This window comes from Argiope bruennichi, chromosome 10 (assembly GCF_947563725.1).
Source record: "Argiope bruennichi chromosome 10, qqArgBrue1.1, whole genome shotgun sequence".
Taxonomy (NCBI): domain Eukaryota; kingdom Metazoa; phylum Arthropoda; class Arachnida; order Araneae; family Araneidae; genus Argiope; species Argiope bruennichi.
In genome coordinates, this window is record NC_079160.1 from 100,714,516 (window position 1) to 100,733,140 (window position 18,625).

General features: G+C 30.3%; 1 protein-coding gene and 1 non-coding gene across 3 annotated transcripts in view; both read left to right on the forward strand.

Moving 5' to 3' along the window:
- Positions 1-8,828: 8,828 nt before the first annotated feature.
- The window catches only part of LOC129987921 (phospholipid-transporting ATPase ABCA3-like), a 60,518-nt gene continuing 50,721 nt past the window's right edge, over positions 8,829-18,625 (forward strand). For both annotated transcript variants that reach the window (XM_056095917.1, XM_056095918.1), the window contains exon 1: positions 8,829-9,055. In XM_056095917.1, coding sequence (XP_055951892.1) covers positions 8,974-9,055 — 82 coding nt within the window. In that variant the 5' untranslated portion in view covers positions 8,829-8,973. The remainder of the gene's footprint in view (positions 9,056-18,625) is intronic.
- Positions 13,320-13,410, forward strand: Trnam-cau (transfer RNA methionine (anticodon CAU)). The gene is given in 2 exon segments: positions 13,320-13,356; positions 13,375-13,410. It is a non-coding gene; the product is annotated as a tRNA-Met (tRNA).

Consider the following 18,625-nt stretch of genomic DNA (forward strand, 5'->3'; position numbering starts at 1 on the left):
TTTTTTATTAGAATTTTTTAAGCGCAAGTCCCACTTTTTATCGCACGGAACTAAACAATATATGAAATTAAAAAACACATGATGAAATTTAAGTATCTTACAAAATGAAACAGATATGTATTCAAATAATCCAAACAATAAAATGCAGAAGATACAATAAAAAATATAGATAAAATAAAGAAGAGAAAATCTTGCTAAAATATAATAAAAAGTACATTGTTGTAAACAGCCGTAATTTTAAAAATAAATTAATGTTGTTGTTGTTGTTGTTGTTTTCAGAGAATCGTTAGGAGAAAAAATAATGTCAACTACTTTTACTGCACGTGTAAAAATATCTTGGGATTTTAAAGAGTATAATTTTTCGAATAGAAAAACTAGATAAGTTGAACACTTGATTTTCGCTTTCTATAGGTATTGTTATCTGTTGTGCGATTTCTAAGAAAAGTTGCCATTCTTTACTGATAAATAAATTCCTTTATATTGAGACTAGCACCAAGGTTATTTATTATCTTATGCAAACTTTCGATATTGTTGTAGAAATAAAATCAATTGTGTTAGCATAAGAAGGGGGAAAAAGTTTGTTCCTGCTGCTGAAGATTGTTTTTATTTTAATACTTATTTCGTTAAATTTTTGTTTTCACTAATAGTAAGTTTCGTGGTTGGTATTATTATTTTCATTCGGAATTTTTCATACCCAGAAAAATATACTTAACACAATCGCGCTTTTTTTTTTAATAAATTAAGTTGCTAGTGGCAGTTTAGTCTAGAAATGAAACAATACTTTCCATCAATATATATATATATATATATATATATATAAATCCTTTCTTGTTCTTTAATACAAATTTGTTAAACGTCAACAACAACATTTTGCGCAGTAATTTTTAGAAGAAACTCAATAAAAACTGTTACATTTATCATTGCTTTTTATAATCGTAGTCAACTATTAACTATAACTATTATTACTTAAGGCGATGGTTAATTCTATCGAACTTTGAGCAAATTATCGATGAAAAATGAGATTTTGTAAACATTTATATTCGAAGATAAATAAATCTATTATCTTTAAAGGATATTTTTTACACTAAAAATATTATTTTTCAAAAAATTTGATTCCGATTGTTAAATAATTTGTATTTACTTATTTAATTTATGTTTACTTATTTTTGTATTTACTTTATTAATTGTATTTACTTACTTTTGTATTTACTTTATTAATTTGTATTTACATATTAATTAAATGTAACAAGAGTTCTAATTTTTAATTTTAATTGCTATAAAGTTACATTTGGAATAAAACAAGGTGTTATTTTTAAAATTTAATCTTAATATGATGAATATCATCATAAATTTATTTTAGAGCATTTTAGATATCCTTGTAACAAATTCTAATACTTAATTACCTCAAAAATTCATAGAACATTTCAAAGGCATTGATATAATATAATTTTCAAATAATATATTTTTTAAAAATTTTTTAAATAAACTTTCTTGCATTCATTAATTATTAATTTAATTGAACAATATGTATTTTAGTGCTATTTCATTTGCCCATAGGTATATGTTTTAGAAAAAAAATATTAAAACAAAAATTTCGAATTTTGGCCATTTTTTCGTAAATTTCAAAGTTTATAATTCCTTTAAATAGTTGTTAATGCATCTCCACGTATGTATTTGTCTATAATTTTTACACATATATATTATGTTAGTCAAACGCCCTTGAAAAATAAGTAAAATATAAGTAAATATAAATTCAACGAACGATGATCAAATCCAATAATTTGATAACCACGCTGTTGTCTTGTTGCTAGATTTTTTCAATAAAATTTTCGTAGATCATGTTCTTGATGAAGCCCAAGATGAAGAAATTCTTGCAGGACAAATTGATAATTTTGAGACAAAGGATCGTGTCGGATTGTCCAATTAAGTAATATCGGGTAAATTTTTATCTTTCTGCTAAAGTGAGAAGACACTTTACCGAATCTACATTCTGCACGAATTGTTGAGAAACATCGAGCGAAATTTCTTATAAGATATAGTAGGTAGCGACTGGATATGATCCTTCACTTAATTAGATCGAATTTACTGTATTTCCACATAATTGTATATGCATGGCAAACCACACATTAAAGAAAAAGTTTCCTAAGAATCATATGCTTTCATACCAAGTGAATTAATTTACATTTTTGAAATCAGAATTTTGTGTATGAAACATACCGAAACTTGTGATCGCAATTTTAGCCTTGACTATTTTATAACGTTCTATTGCCTTTACGCATGATTGCTGTTCACACATTAAATTATACAATCTGTCAGATCTATCAATCACCATATATGTATTGGTATATCAAACTGCTTGTTTAATCAACTGATTTTTCCTACATCCCTTACAAAGGATTGTCCTACATTGACCAGATCAAATTGACATTTGTTTGGGCCTAAGTATTAACAATTTAGGTCGGGCTGAACTGACAAAATTTACATTTTTTTTTTTAATCTTGGGTCTATATCTGAAGGAAGTTTTGTAAAATATTATTAAATTACACCATTTTCAATTTATTTGGGACTTCTCAGAAAAAGAATGTTGCCATCAAATAAAGTAAATAGGTTTTTCTTATCTGTGACGAATTAGGTGGTTGACCTCAGAGTTGTAGACGATTTCCTCATTTGTCTGTGTAATTATTTTATCTCATATCAGTTTATCTATTATTGCAAACGATTTTATACTGAGTGAGTTATTGACAGAGATTTTAAAAAATTTCAACTTTACTTAAAATCAATTTCTTTTAGGCATTAGAAAATGAAATATAAATGAAATAATTTTTACAATTTCAAAAAAATACCATATTATATACTATATTATATTTTACTATATTGTTACTATAGCAGTTAAAGATCAAATATAGCAAAAATTAATCGATTCCACATTAAAACCGTAATACTTGCTTTAGTAAATGGTCATTATAATTTGTGAAGTAAGCCATTTTCTGGCATTTATTAATGCCTATAATTTCTATCTTTAATATATCATATAAAAATAATCATTTTACTATATATTCAAAATAATTTGCAAAAATAAAGAACCGATTTCCTAGTCCTAACCACTAGCCCGATTTCCATTATTTTTATTTCACATAAAACCTCTTAATCCTTAGATATGTGGTCCGATTTTGGAGAGAAATCTCAGAAACATTGCGTGACAAACATTATAGGAAAAAACAAAATCCTCCTGCAACAGCCATTGAACCAATATTGCCACTTTCAATTTTATATGAAACCTCATAAATGCGTTATCAATGGCCACCAGCATTGCAAAATTTTATAATAGAGGGAAATTTCAAAAACATTTTCAAACAAAAAAACATTTCATTAGATTCTCTAGAAAGGAAAATCTTGACAATATCTTGCGGTAAAGACTTCACCGTTTTCTCTTTTATATGAGAGTTCAAGATATAAGATATAATTCGTCAGAATTAAAGCTGACATCACTAAAGAAACTATAAATTAAAATTAAAACAATACTTGTGAAATTAATAAAATAAATATTTTATTTCATTTTTTGTTTTATTTTTTATTCTATTTTATTTATTTTTTGGCAATTTAAACTTAATAGGAAATTAGCAAAATATACTAAACTAATTAATAAAATAAATACTTTATTCCATTTTATCTTTTTGCCTTTCTTTTTATTCCCAATTATTCATTTTTTTTTTGCAATTTAAACTTATTATTTAATTCTAATTTGGATGACATCGCTAAATTAATTCTTTTAAAATAGTAAGCAAACAGTTGGTCGCCGAAGGCAGCTTGCTAAAAGTAATACCCAAATTCATGTAAAGTAATAAATGTCAAAATTATGAGAAATTTCCTGTCAGACGTTATCTATTTTATTTTGCCAATAAGGTTTAAATTTACGTTTGTAGATATGAATATCAATTTATAATCAAAAACATAATTGTTAACCTTTTTTTTTTTAATTCTTAAATATGTGATGTCATCAAATGCAGTTTATTCTGTTCACATTTGTCAGCTTTTACTTTAGAACATTTATTGCCAAGAACATGTGCTCAAAAATATTATCATTTAACTTTTAACAACAGCTGAAACAAAATCTTCACTCAGATAAAAGACTAGAAAATAAAACTTAAAAAGGAAACGGAAATATGGCGGCAGCAAAATCTCTGTGACGCTTATTGCCTTGCGTGTCATAGTGAAAACAGAAGAATTGGAAATAGTCCACAGTATCTGGAGTGCAACTATTTGGACATGTCGGTCACTTCAACCGAATGATATATAGACTTCACTGCAGCATGCAATACAAACTTAAAAACTCTTTTTTATTTTGTTCTTCTGTTCGTGCATCTGTCACTGAGAGAGATGTCAGTGACAGTCCGTGAAATAAATTCAGTGCGTTTGGAAAAATATTGTTTCTAGTTGATGCTTTTGAATTTTTTGGCTTTGCTAAGTCTGTTTTATCGAAACTGGTTATTTTGGAATTTAAAAAATAATAATAATAACGGTTCCACTTGCACTATTTCAAACAGAAAGAAAAAAAATCAAAATTCTATGAATATTAACCGGGAAAATTCGTCTGCAAAAATATTTTATTTATTAAATTTCTGAATAATTTTTAGAATCGTTTTCAATTTCCCAAACGATTTGAATAAATAATAATTAGAGCGAAACGATAAAAATAAGAACTGCGACAGAAGAAAACATACTTTTATAGCAACTAAATCAAGTTCGGATTATATTTTTAAATTTTAAAAGCCATTTTACTGCATATTTCATGTGGAATTTCAATTTAAGTTATTTAAATGACATGGTTTGCGAAAGTTATTTTTTTAACTAATTTATCATGAAATACAAATGTATTTCACTGGATTTTATCGGTTGATATTCTTCAGCGTTATTTTTTTTTTAATTTCATCTAATTGTTTATCATCTTTATAAATAACTTTAAATAGTCTTTTTTGATTCCAAATTTTTTTTTATTATTATTTTCTGTCTGTAATAAAAATTTCATAGCATTCCACAATTTTAATAACTTGACAAATGTAATTTTTGAAAACACTTTTATTTTGTATGCTTAAAAGTGCAATATAGTTTTTTACGCTCAATATTCAATTCATTATTATAAACATTAAGAAATCTTGATGCCAATTTGCTTTTTTCAAATTTTCTTCCAGATACCGCTTTTTCTACGGAATCAAAATTTAATTAAATTGATAAAATGACTGATAATTAGGAAAAAGGAAAATATTGTGGTGTCATCGAAAACATACAAATATGTAAAATTGTAAAGGTCTAGTTTAAAGGATATATTTTATTTTTATAAAGGTTAAGCACATCAGGTTAAATTAAAGTGAGTTAATGATCAACGTACAACTTGAAAAAAAATTGTTTCATCTATTTTTATCACATTTTTCATTACAATTAGTTAATTTATAAATTGTTCATTACTAATTACAAGAAAAATTTGTTTATGTTGCCAATTATGATAAGATTAATGAGAATAAATAAAAAGAAAATTTCTTAATGTGAGTTTTACTCTCTTTCTGAAATGTTTCCCAAAACATCATATTCAGCCAATCATTATATTTTTATAGTGAAAAATTCATACTTACGTTGCTAAAAGGCAACATTATTTCTAGGAATGCTATAATTGATTTTCAAAGTTGAAAACCAACCTCATCTATCAATGATGAATTTGTATTGTGTATTGTACTCCCAATATATACTATGTACATAAATTTTTGTAATTACATTTATTTTCTTGCATATTATAAATAATTGCAAATCATAATCTCATCTTATTTACCAGATATTAAACCATGTGATTTCTTTTTGGAATCATATAAAAGATTTGGTTTTCTAAAAGAAGTTGAAAAATCTTATTAGCCTTTAAAACGCGTAATTAACTCATTTTCAAATTTAAAAAACGAAAACGTGAATCTGTATACTATGCTGCATTGTGCTGCCATTGATGATAATCATTTTGAAAACATTATCCATCAAATTTGTTTTCCATTGTCTTTTCATTAAAAAATATTTTATCTTACTATCAGAGCAAGAAGTTAAGGAAAAACTAACATTATAATTCAAATTAAACTCTCAGAATTGTTTTAAATTTAGATTGGAATCGTTTGCATTTTGCTTCTCTAAATACGTTAATCCCATTCTAAGCGCCGTATTAAAGTATTTCTTTCTTTTTTTTTTCTTAAAACAATGCGTTTGTTTTGGTACCATAGTACCATGGACATCATCATGCAATCACAGGGAGTTTGTAATTAGGTTAATGACAATAAATGAGGCATTTGACAATGAAGCAAGCAACTCAAAAATCGTCAGAAACAAACCATTCGCGATGTAAAAAATGCTTCAAGAATTTCGCAGATTTTTTTACCACTGTTAAATAAAACATATATTTTTCTAACGATTTAATTTTAATTCAGTGTAATAATTTTAAACATTGGAAATGTATGTAATGATATTTTAAACTTTTAATTTCAATTTAATTAATTTTCAGGATTTTATATTAATTTAGCCCATAGTAACTTCATTCTAAAAATATTCTCTTATTTCGTGATCTAATTCCACTTTCTCTACTTAATTAATTCAAGATAAGCTTTATAAAACTGCTAAATTGGACAAACGCCAATTCTTTCACACGCTCGGCGTGAAGGGGTAAAAAATGTCCAGTAAGCACATTCTTTCTTAAAAGATCCCTGTGTTTCCCTTACATGTGATTGACATGCGTCAGAAATCCCTATCAGAATCTTAATAATATATTAGCACTGTGGAGAAATATTTTCCCTATCAAAATCTAAGGTTATATAAGACGAGGGATAGTTTATTTCCCTTTTTTCCCCACTTCTGTTTTTGCAACGCGTTGTGGCGGACGTCTTGTCCGCGTCTCTGCTTGTAAATAATTATGCTAAAGAATTTTAAAATCTAAAAAGTATCTTCACTGTCTTCAAACTGCATCATGCTTCACAACAAATAATGTTACATGTATAGGTTACGGTAAATGTCATAAACTTGTGATTATGTATAATTATCAGTGATTATTTATTATCACCAGTAAGTTTAGTAATAATCACACATAATCACCGGGTTAATTACATTTAATTAAACACAAACAAGAAAAGTAAATTAATTTTGTATAAGTTACCGAACATACATTTAATTTGTGAGCAGTTTCTAAAACTGAGCGATTCATTCAAACAAATATGACGTATAGAAATCCACTTCAAAATAATAGCAAAAAAATGATGCAATTTTATAAAAATCCAGATATGTTTGACTTTTATATTCCGGTTTGGCGTAAAAATATGATAGTACTTTTTTATAAAAACTATAAATAAAATATCAAACGCTATAAACAAATCATATCACATAATATTTTGATTGCACATGATTTTTTTCATTGTGTTTTTATAAACATATCTAGAAAATTTAAAGATATGACGAGCAATATATGTAATTTGGGATATAAAGTAAATTACTTATAAAATTTTTCTATATGCATGAAGGTAGTAGTTATTCGCTATCTTTTCTAACAAATTGAAATCATTTAAATATACGCATAATATCTTCAATTATATGAAAGGTCTAAGCTTTTAAATAAAATCACAAAAACAAAAATATATATATAAACTATGCCAACGGAATTGGTCCCCTTGAAACGTTCTCGCTATTGCATGTTGTGACTTATGGCACTTTAGAAGTCCGCTGCCATTTTTGCGTTTTCAGTAGCGCCAACTACGGCCAAGAGTACGCCGTAGCTACTTCATGCATCACATTTGCATACACAACCCCTTTTTACAAGGGAGGGGGGACTTATAAAACAAAAGAACAACAATGCCCGACCCGCGTCTCGAACCCGACACACCCAGATCTCGGAAAAGACGCACTATCCTTATGCCATGACTCCGTCAACGTTCTCCCATTTGCTTAAATAAAAGTGTTGTTTTTTCTCTCCCCCCTCAAAAGTTGTGTAGCTTCAGAAAAGATTTAACTCCCCGAGTGCTCAGATTTTTATTTTTCATGTCCCATACGTGAGAGTTTTGTGATTCGTAGTATGATTTTAAAAAAACCTAATGTGCATTTCGAGAGTCTTTTTATTCTCAAAATTTGACTCTGAATTACAACTTTAATGATAAAATCCTATACCAAATTTAATTTTCCTAAATAATTGCTTTTTGAGTGATGGAATTTATGAAAGCATGAAAGTGCACAATCCGACAAACAGTTGACACCTTGGCGATTTAGTTAAATTTTTTATATAAATTATAGCAGCCAGCAGACATTACATTCTATATACTATAACTATGTACCAAATATTATTATTGCACTCGGACAGTTAGACAAATCTCTTATGAATGGCTTTCTTTGAAAATTTTATAGAAATCAGAAAGTTCCAAGTAAAGATCATATGCCAAATTTTATCCGTCTAGCTCATTATCGCGTTAGTAGAGAGTTATAATTCCAAAATTTTGTTTTTCGTACTCAGTGAAGTCCAAAATGGAGACATTCGTAAATATCTAGGGTGTGATTTTTTTTTCTTTTTTTGAATACTTCGTATACAAGAAAGTAATTAAAATAAAAAAGTAATTATAATTAAAAATCATATTGTCCTTTATGAAAATTGCATCTATTCTATAAACCTTGTGATGATTCTAAGTACACTCATATCATTATATAACGATGGTCAAATCCCCAGCAGACATTCCAAATATCCCATTATCTTATCAAGATTGCAGACCTATAGATTGCATTTAGCATAAACTTTGGCTGCCATTTGTTATCTTGCCACAGTACTAAACCTACAACGTCTTAACACGTCACGTATTGCTGTTGGATTAATTAGTGTTGTATTACAATCATCGACAAATATGCTCATCATCAATTATTTTTGTGGGTCTTTTTAAATCATTCACTTATTTTCCAGCGATCTTGCATGGTTGCAAAATGAAGAAGCTCAGGAATGCGTCAAATATGGGACACTTTTTCGCCCATCGCCGTGGTTATACTCAACATCGAAATGAAAACGGTAAGTTTGCTAAATATAAATTATTATCATTAAAAATATATTCTTTTTCTGATTTTCAAAGTATATATATATTTCATAAATATGTAAAATTCATTTATTTTTACCTTGTGCTTTTGCTTTCTTGTGTCTCTTATTCCAAAAAGATGTTATTATGATTAACTCTTTTTTAATCTTAGATAATTCAGTGCTTCAATTATGCTATGCATATACTTATATATATATGTTACCGTTAAAGTATATAATGCAGTTATTTCATAGAATACCTAGTTATTCCATGAAATAACTGATCGTGGCCGTTAAAGTGTGTAATATGTTATTCATTTGACACTTTAACTAGTTATTCTATAAAATAACTAGGTATTCTATAAATTAACTAATGAGAGACCGTTAAAGTGTAAAATAAACAATTTATCTAAAATGAAATTAAACTAATGATAGACAATTAAAATGAAAAAGAAGCAATTTATCTCATTTATGCAGCGTATAAATGGTATTTATGGAAACGTACCATAAAATCATTTGTTACAAAAAGGATTACTAAAATGACACTTGGAATTACAAAGAACATTATTTCTAAAACAAACATTTTTTTTTATTTCTAAAACAAATAAAAACATAAATGCAGTAGGGGTGGCAGGTAAATGTATTTGTCGTGTGAGATATATGATATAAATTATTTTTCACTTTAACGGGCTGCAGATCGTTATTCTATGAAATAACTAGTTCAACCATGAAATACAAAAGAGTTTTACACTTTAACGGACACGATCAGTTATTTCATGGAATAACTAGGTATTCTATAAAATAACGGATTTCATACTTTAACGGTAACATATTTTTAACTTTAACATAACTTTAATGGTAAACTTCCTGGCTGAAGAATCATTTCTTTTTCAGCAATTTACATACCATAATTTCTGTAAATAGATTGCATTTTATCTAAGTAAGAATCTTTTCTTTTCCTGTTTTGTCTTTTTCTGTGGCCTCTTGTATTGTTTAGCTTTCTTTTGGGAAAGATCATTATGATGGTATTGCGACTTGATGGACATTTGTTGCATAGGGCGATATGGGGACAAAGCATTAGTATATCTATAAAAGTATATACGATATATTCTATCTTTATATAAGAAGAAAGAATATATCGTATATGAAATATAGAGAAGATTTGTAATCGTTAACTTGAGAGTTTGTCGAATCATTACGCTTCAAACCTTACTGAATTTGAAAAACATAGTTTTGCCATTATCCCTGGCTACCTGTGAACACGCTAATCCAAAACGCTTTAAGCTAGACGGATGGAAATTTAATATTTTAACTAACGACGAAATTTGCAGATTTTTGTCAAATTTTGAACGGTGTCTTTTCACAGAATATCTGCTTGTCTTATGACAAGAACTCGGTGACTCCAAAACTCAAACACCTATGTAGATGAAATTTAGTACACAGATTATGTATCTAAAATATAAATTTTTTTTTTTATCAAATTTGAACCAAAGCTTTCAAAAGGTTCACCATCTGTGGGTTTCTACTTTTGCATGCATTTAACAAAATAAATAATTGGATAGATTTATATCAATGAAATTCAATTTTCTTGTGACTACAAATGGAATTTTGTGTCAAATTTTGATTTCATTTGGTTGGCAAAAAAGGCGTTCAAAATATATATTCGCGCAATAGATTCAGCAAAAATGTTCGATTTACGCAAAAGACCTGTATTTCATAAATATTGTTCGCCTGTGCCATGTAATGTGCCATGTGGTCTTACTCAAGGTCTATAATTTTATACGGGGAGGGGGGGGGTGATGAAGACTTAACTGGAAAGTAGTGAGAAAGTTTCGGAGGATCGCTCATGCTAGCTTATAAAATTTTAAACTACCGATTTCATCCCGGTAATAAAATTTCAATCATTTTCAGTGTTTCATCAAATATTAAATCTCATTATTTTATTCCTTTATTGAAAGCAGATAAAAGATAATCCCCTTATATATAGCTTACATGAAGAATCAGAAAGTACAATCACAATTCTTAAAAAGACACCGTCCAATTTGAAATAAATCAACAAGACACTTAAATTTCAGTGTCTTGTCACCATAAAAATTTTGAGTGGTGTTGTGTTGACATAAAACTGCTTCATTCTGAGATTTTGAGTACACAATTAACAGAAATGGTGTAAATATATAATAATAACATGTCTTTAATATCTGTCACGATTGATATATAAAAATTCTTTGTTTCTTTACCGAGAAAATAATTTATGTCAAGTTATACATAAAAGATTTAACTGAAAATAAGCGCAACCACTATTTCGCCAAGTCCGCTGGTCAACAAAGGCAGGTTATTTCAAAATGAAGAGAACAAAATCATCAGAAGCATAGCAAATAAAAGGTAAGATATCTTAACCGATTTTTTTTTTTTTTCAGTTTTACAATTTGACCTTATCAATTGGCGAATTTTAAAGTAATTATTGAAGGAAATATTTTTTTTTTACAAATCATCAATATTAGGATATATTTAATTCCATTATTAAAACCAGTGGAAATTTTCTTCCGAAAACTTCTTCATATATTTTCTTATTAAAGTGCTATCCTTCCTCTTTCTCATATAATATGGTAGATCTTTGGTAAAGCTGCAATTTCCTTGCATGGCATTGGCGAAAAATAGTTGTGAAATCTTGATCTTTGATGTGAAACTAGCGTTTATACTGAATATATAATATGATCTTTGGCGACATTACTTTTGGGGAATCGATCACTGGCGTAAGTTTACAAGTACCCGAAAATAAAATATGTATTTTGGATGCCTTTCTTCCAACAGATTAAAATCAAAATTTGGCATAGAGTTACAAATGTGGCCATATACCATAGCATACCAAATTTCAGTTATTGAAGTAACTGCGTTTTTGATTTTTGGTACACACATGCATGCGAAATTATAGACCGATATGAGGTCAATCCTTTGTCAGATTTGTCTCGAATTTTGATAAGAATCTGCCCTTTAGATGTTGAACCTGTAAACAAAATTCCATTTATCACGCTCATTTGCAATCGGACAGCCAGACAGATAGACTTCTTCTAAATGGGTTACATTTAAAATTTGACATAAGCTACAAATTTCGTCCACCTAACTGAAAACATTTTTCAGTTGCTGTGTTCATACAGAAAAGAATAATTCCAAAAAGTGTTTTTGTTTTGTTTTTTTTTATTCATGCCAGAACATTATGTTGTTTTGTTTTGGGGGTTTTGAAACCTCAAAATGCATGGGTAGAAAATTGGCGATTTACCGTTTTTTTCAGACATTAATTTTTCTCTTTTAGGGTTATTAGAAAATGATAAAAAAATTACCACATTTGGCGAATTATTACCGTCAAAAAGTTAAAACTTGGAGTGAATCTCCATCATGTACCCGCTTCTCCTGTCTGTCCAATAAAGGGCAGATATATATTTATATACCTAACCAATCTAAAGTAAGAAAAAGTTTGAAAACGAAACTAAAATGATTCTTTTAAACCGGATTCTTTTTTTAATATTTTTTTAATAATTTTTTTGGTTTAATTTTTATTTGATTTTTGTTTTTCCTATTAACTTGATTCTAATACTTTTATATACCTAAGATATAATTTTTTTATTTTTTTTTTGAATTTCCAATTTTTCTAATTGGCAAAAAAAGTTTTGGAGCTCGCTTTTGAGAAAGGAAACAAATAATAATAATAAAATAAAAACATCTTTTTACCGAAAGTTAACGATTGCTCAATATAATAGTCACGTGATCATTCCAAACCAATTTAAACCGGATTTTTACGGGGGGGGGATCTGGCATCGAGATAAAGTTTTGGAAATCGAATGATTTTGAGATACTTAAAATCCATCATTTTTCTAAATGTTGGTGATTGCGAAATATGAGTCATGTGAGAAAATGACTCATATTCTGTTTTTTATTGACTGTCATATTCTATATTTTATTTGTCAACTCATATTCTATTTTTTATGACTCATATTCTGTTTTCTGTCGGATTGTTACCACGTGACTTAAAAATAATAATGTTCTCACAAGATAATTTGTATTTTGCGATAGCAGATTTCAATTTTTTTTTATTATTTCTAAACTCTTCTTGCCATTAAAATCAAACGGCTAATACACATAACTATAATGTTTGATTTGAAAATCGAATAAAAACCGCGCCAAACTACAATGCAATAACTGATAGCATCAACGAAACAAATCAATATTTACTACAAAAGAAACCATCGATTTCATTCGCTTTCAAGCCTCGGTAGCGCAGACGGTAGCGCGTCAGTCTCATAATCACTCCCCCTGGAGTATTCTGAAGGTCGTGAGTTCGATCCTCCCCCGGGGCAGCATTCTTTTTCACCTCTGCAGTAATTCTTTTGGAGGGGAAGGTGATGAATTTAAAGCTTGCAGCGTGTGACTACATTCGAGATTATTTTTTGAAAAATATTTGAAAATAGTTATATTTTTGAGTATTCGCATGAAAAGTGTATTCTTACGAAATTTCCGGGGTTCGTTTGGATAGTGGAAGTTATATGGCGTGAAGAACGCTCAATCAGCAGGCGACAGTAGAAAATGAAACAACGACGTTTATTTACACGAAGACACACAGGACAGCACAAAGACGACAACTATATACAGCACAGAAGACGATTATCTTCAGCCGGGACGTGAAGCATATACAGCAGCATACAAAACTCTACTACAGACAGTAGCACACGGCTTAGTTCAGCACTAGCTTCACTCCGTCGCTGCGACGCTTATCTCTGGAAGGCCAGTTCTTTAGCGTCGGTTCCGACTACTCTTCGACTCCACTGGTCCAAGACTCAATTCACCGTCGACTCCCCCAGCAGCTGCAGCTCCTTTTATAGGTCTCAGGAGGCGGGCTAGAAGCCTCTCAACCAATCAGGAACGTTCGAGGCGTATCTCCGTTCCTACTGGACGGATCGAGAAAATTCTCGATATTTCGGGTATAATCTATTTTGGCGCCAAAGTCGCCAAATTCTTCGCTACGTCTCCAAATGGTTGCCAAGTTTGTCGCCAAGCTCTGGGACTTCCTATGGAACTGACTATGCGGGGAAGCCGCCTCATAGGTTCGTAACAGTATTAAAAGCATCTATGAAACCAAAATCTGCCAATTAAGTGGCAAAAAAAATTTTAAAACTTGATTTTTTTTTTTTTTTTTTTTTTTATGGACTTGGGGAGGATTGAAATGTGATGATTCGTCAAAATGTTGAGTTCGAATTTCTTAAGAATTACAAAACTATTTTTATGCATATTTTGTAAACTAGAAAGCAAAAGTAATAAGAAATCTTACTTCTCTCACGATTTTTGTAGAATATTCACTGACTAATCAATATTATTCGAATATTTTACTGCCGGAACGAAAAAAAAATTGTCGGTAAGAATGCCGACAAAACTGTGTTTACTGTTATACATAAATGATGATTCTGCTTCCTCTGAACGTATTACTCATATTCGTCATTCATTTTACTCATAGATTGAAATAGATTATTTCTGTATTACGATAAGATTGTTCATATTATTGTTTTAAATATTTATCAGATCCTTAGAGTCAGCAAACATCAGATTACATTTAGCAAACGATAATGTTTACATCATTTGCTAACTTATCGTATATTGGTGCATGAAACAAACAACTGTGTTTAAACCAGATGTTTGAAAATTTTGTAATCGTGTAGGAAAACATATGCCAAATAAAATTTTAAAAAATTTAGCCAAAAAATGTTGAAAAAAATAGTACGTGATTTTTAATAAGAAAATATCATTTTTATTAATTACAGACAGTTACAATATTTCACACTATGTACATCAAAAGCTGGACACACCAATATAAGAAAATTGAGACTGAATTTTTAAGTTATTAAATTAGAGTTAGCTAGTAGTACTAATCAAATATCATATATCCAACACATCATCCTCCATATACTAATATATTGTTACGAATCTGTAATGCTGCTTCCCAGCATAGTTGGTTCCACCATCGGAAAGAATGTTTTACAGTCATCTGTACTGGACGGAGTCCGATGTCGCGTCGGGGGTTCCGGAGCTTCACGGCCATTTGGCGACGAATTTGGTGACTTTGGCGCAAAAATAGATTATACCCGAAACATCGAGAATTTTCCCGACCGTCCAGTAGGAACCGAGATACGCCTCGAACGTTCCTGATTGGTTGAGAGGCTTCTGGCCCCGCCTCCTGAGACCTATAAAAGGAGGCGGCTGCAGCTGCTAGGGCAGAGTAGTCGGAATCGACAGTGAAGAACTGGCCTTCCAAAGATAAGCGGAGCAGCGACGGAGTGAAGCTAGTGCTGAACTAAGCTGTGCGCTACTGTCTGTCTGTCTTGTTATATGCTGCTGTGTATGCTGTTAATGCTGCACGTCTCGGATGAAGATAATTGTCTTCTGTGCTGTATATAGTTGTCGTCTTTGTGCTGTCCTGTGTGTCTTCGTGTAAATAAACGTTGTTGTTTCATTCTCTACTGCCGCCTGGTGATTGAGCGTTCTTCACACCATATAACAACCACTATCCAAACGAACCCCGGAAATTTCGCAACAATGTTATATTTCACACATCTCAAAACCAAAGGCGTAGCAAGGGAAAGTAGAATGTGTTTGATTCGATTTTGGAGTGACGGATTTAAACATTTTGCAGCTCGCGTTGGAATGAAATATGAGGCCCCTTTATTAATAAAATATTTATATATAAATATTTCGTTTTAACTTTTAACTTAATCGACATGCCAACTATTTATGAGGGTTGCATTTTTATTTTTAAAAACTTTTAATGTTTAACTTTTTTGTGAAAATCTTTGCTTTATTTATTACTATTTGCCTTTGGAAATCGGTAAGTTCGCTGGAGATATTCATTCGATTTAATTTCAGTTTAACCGTTTTGAATAGAATTTCATGTCCACGATACCATTAAACTATCTGACAAAGTTCTGTTATTTTAATTGTTTTACTTATGTTCTGCTCATTGTACACATAAACCTTTCTATTGAAGATCAGTCTCATGACATCATAGCACTATTAAAAACGTAATTGTCCGGTTTGAACTATTTTATATTGTTCATTTCACTTTTTTATTTGTCTTATAAATTACAGAGTTATTAAACATAACTCATTTTTAGCTTTCAAAAATTAAAAAAAAAAATCACGTGATCAAATATTTGATGGAACAATGAAAATTGTTTGAATTTCAAAACAACAATGCAATATATTGCTGGCAATCAGCTAAAAACTAATAATAATTTTTAAAAATAGTCAAAATTCAGGAAATTTTACTCTTTGTTAAATTTGTATCATTAAAAAGATATTTTTTTTACAAATTAAAAAAATATCTTAAAACGATATAGAAACAATATAAAATTCATTTTTGTGCAATAAAATAATTAAAGTTAAATTTAACTTAAATTATAGTTAATTGAATGACTAATTGAAATTACAAAAATATCGCTCCCAGGTATACATTTCCAACCTCCAAGAAATATATGTGCCAAGTGTGGTCTGCAGACCTGTGTGAGCACTAACACACACATTCATCTTTATTATTAGTAGAGATGACACATGACACTCACGTTTTTAAACAGTTTTTCTTTTAAAGCACTCTGTACAACAAAGTACTGTAATAACAAAGTGAACATAGTGAAAATAATAAGAATCTGACCAATTATGGCTGATAAAGTGATAATGATAGCCTAATAACTCATCACAAAATTTATATCTTTTTCAAAGTCATTTATTTTGCAATCAGGCGAAAAATATTTTTTTAATCATCTTGCCTGCATCCTTCTCCTGCCCAGAGGCCTTAGGCCTAATCTGCTTATTTGGAAATTTGTCACTGATATTTTTAATTAAAGTAAAAGAAATTTGCTTTCCGAATGATAACTGAATTGCATATCCAGATTTTATTTGACTTCAAAACGAAGATGTATCAAATATATAATAAACCATAGATTTAATGAAATACAAATGTTCGAACTATTACGAACCTTTGGAGTATTTAATGCAACAGTTACCCACAATAGCTACACATGCTTCACACGTTGTTTCTATTGTTACGAATCTGTGATGCTGCTTCCCAGCATAGTTGGTTCCATAGGAGGTCCCAGAGCTTGGAGACAAACTTGGCGACCATTTGGCTACTTGGCGACGAATTTGGCGACTTTGGTGCCAAAATAGATTATACCCGAAACATCGAGAATTTTCCCGATCCGTCCAGTAGGAACCGAGATACGCCTGGAATGTTCGTGATTGGTTGAAACGCTTCTAGCCCCGCCTCCTGAGACCTATAAAATTAGCAGTCTGCAGCTGCCGGAGTAGTGCTAGAGTAGTACGGTGAAGAGTAGTCGGAATCCACAGTGAGAAGTGGTCAGAATCAACGGTGAAGAACTGGTCTTCCAGGGATTAGCAGAGCAGCGACGGAGTCAAGTGAGTGCTGAACTCAGCTGTGTTCTACTGTCTGCATTAGAGTCTGTTGTATGCTGCACGTCTCGGCTGAAGATAATCGTATGTTGTGCTGTATATAGCTGTCGTCTTTGTGCTGTCCTGTGTGTCTTCGTGCAAATAAACGTTGTTATTTTATTTTCTACTGCTACCTGCTGATTGAGCGTTCTCCACACCATATAACTTCCACTATCCAAACGAACCCCAGAAGTTTCGTCACAATATACTATATATATATCAACCATTAACAAGACAAATCAATTAGCTCCAATTTTTATTTTAATTTACTTATTTATTGTGTTTTTATGTCAGAGCATTTGATATGCTCCTAATTTTGTTATATTCATAGTACATTTTCCCATTAATAAGGTACAAGACCACTTAATGAAACAATTTTGTTTGTAATCGAAAAAATATTTATTTCCGCAGACCAGTTGCATTTCTCTGTAATTTTATATAAACCCACCAACACACACAGCAATATATATTGCATTCTGATCTATATACCACAGCGTATGTATACATGCTGAAAATATAATATATAAAAATCTCATGTCACCTTGTTTGTGTTCGTACTTCTCCGAAACGGCTAGACCGATTTTCATGAAATTTTTTATGTGTATTTGGTAGGTATGAAAATAGGTCGTAAAGTATATTTCACAACGCTAGGTAATTAGGTTGTTCTTATCCACGTTCATCGTACGGTGAGGAGATCAACACTTGCTTGAAATCATCGCCACTGTGGCGTAATGTTGAAAAAGTCCAGCAAAAAATAAACCAAACGCTACAAGATCCATCTGCTGACACATTCTCGGACCAATTGCTAGATATCGGCGATGGAAAAGTTGCTGCCTATAAGAATATTGGATGCATAAAATTGCCGACTAACTTCTGCACTATCGTTGATTCGCAAAATGCTCTCATTGACCACATATTTCCCGATGTACGCACATAATACATAAATCATGCGTGGCTGGCAGAAAGAGCCATATTGGCAGCAAAAAATGTGAACATCGACGATTTAAACTTCAAGATACAGCAGTCGTTGCCAGGCGACTTGGTATCATACAAATTGATGGATACAGTTTGCGATGCTAA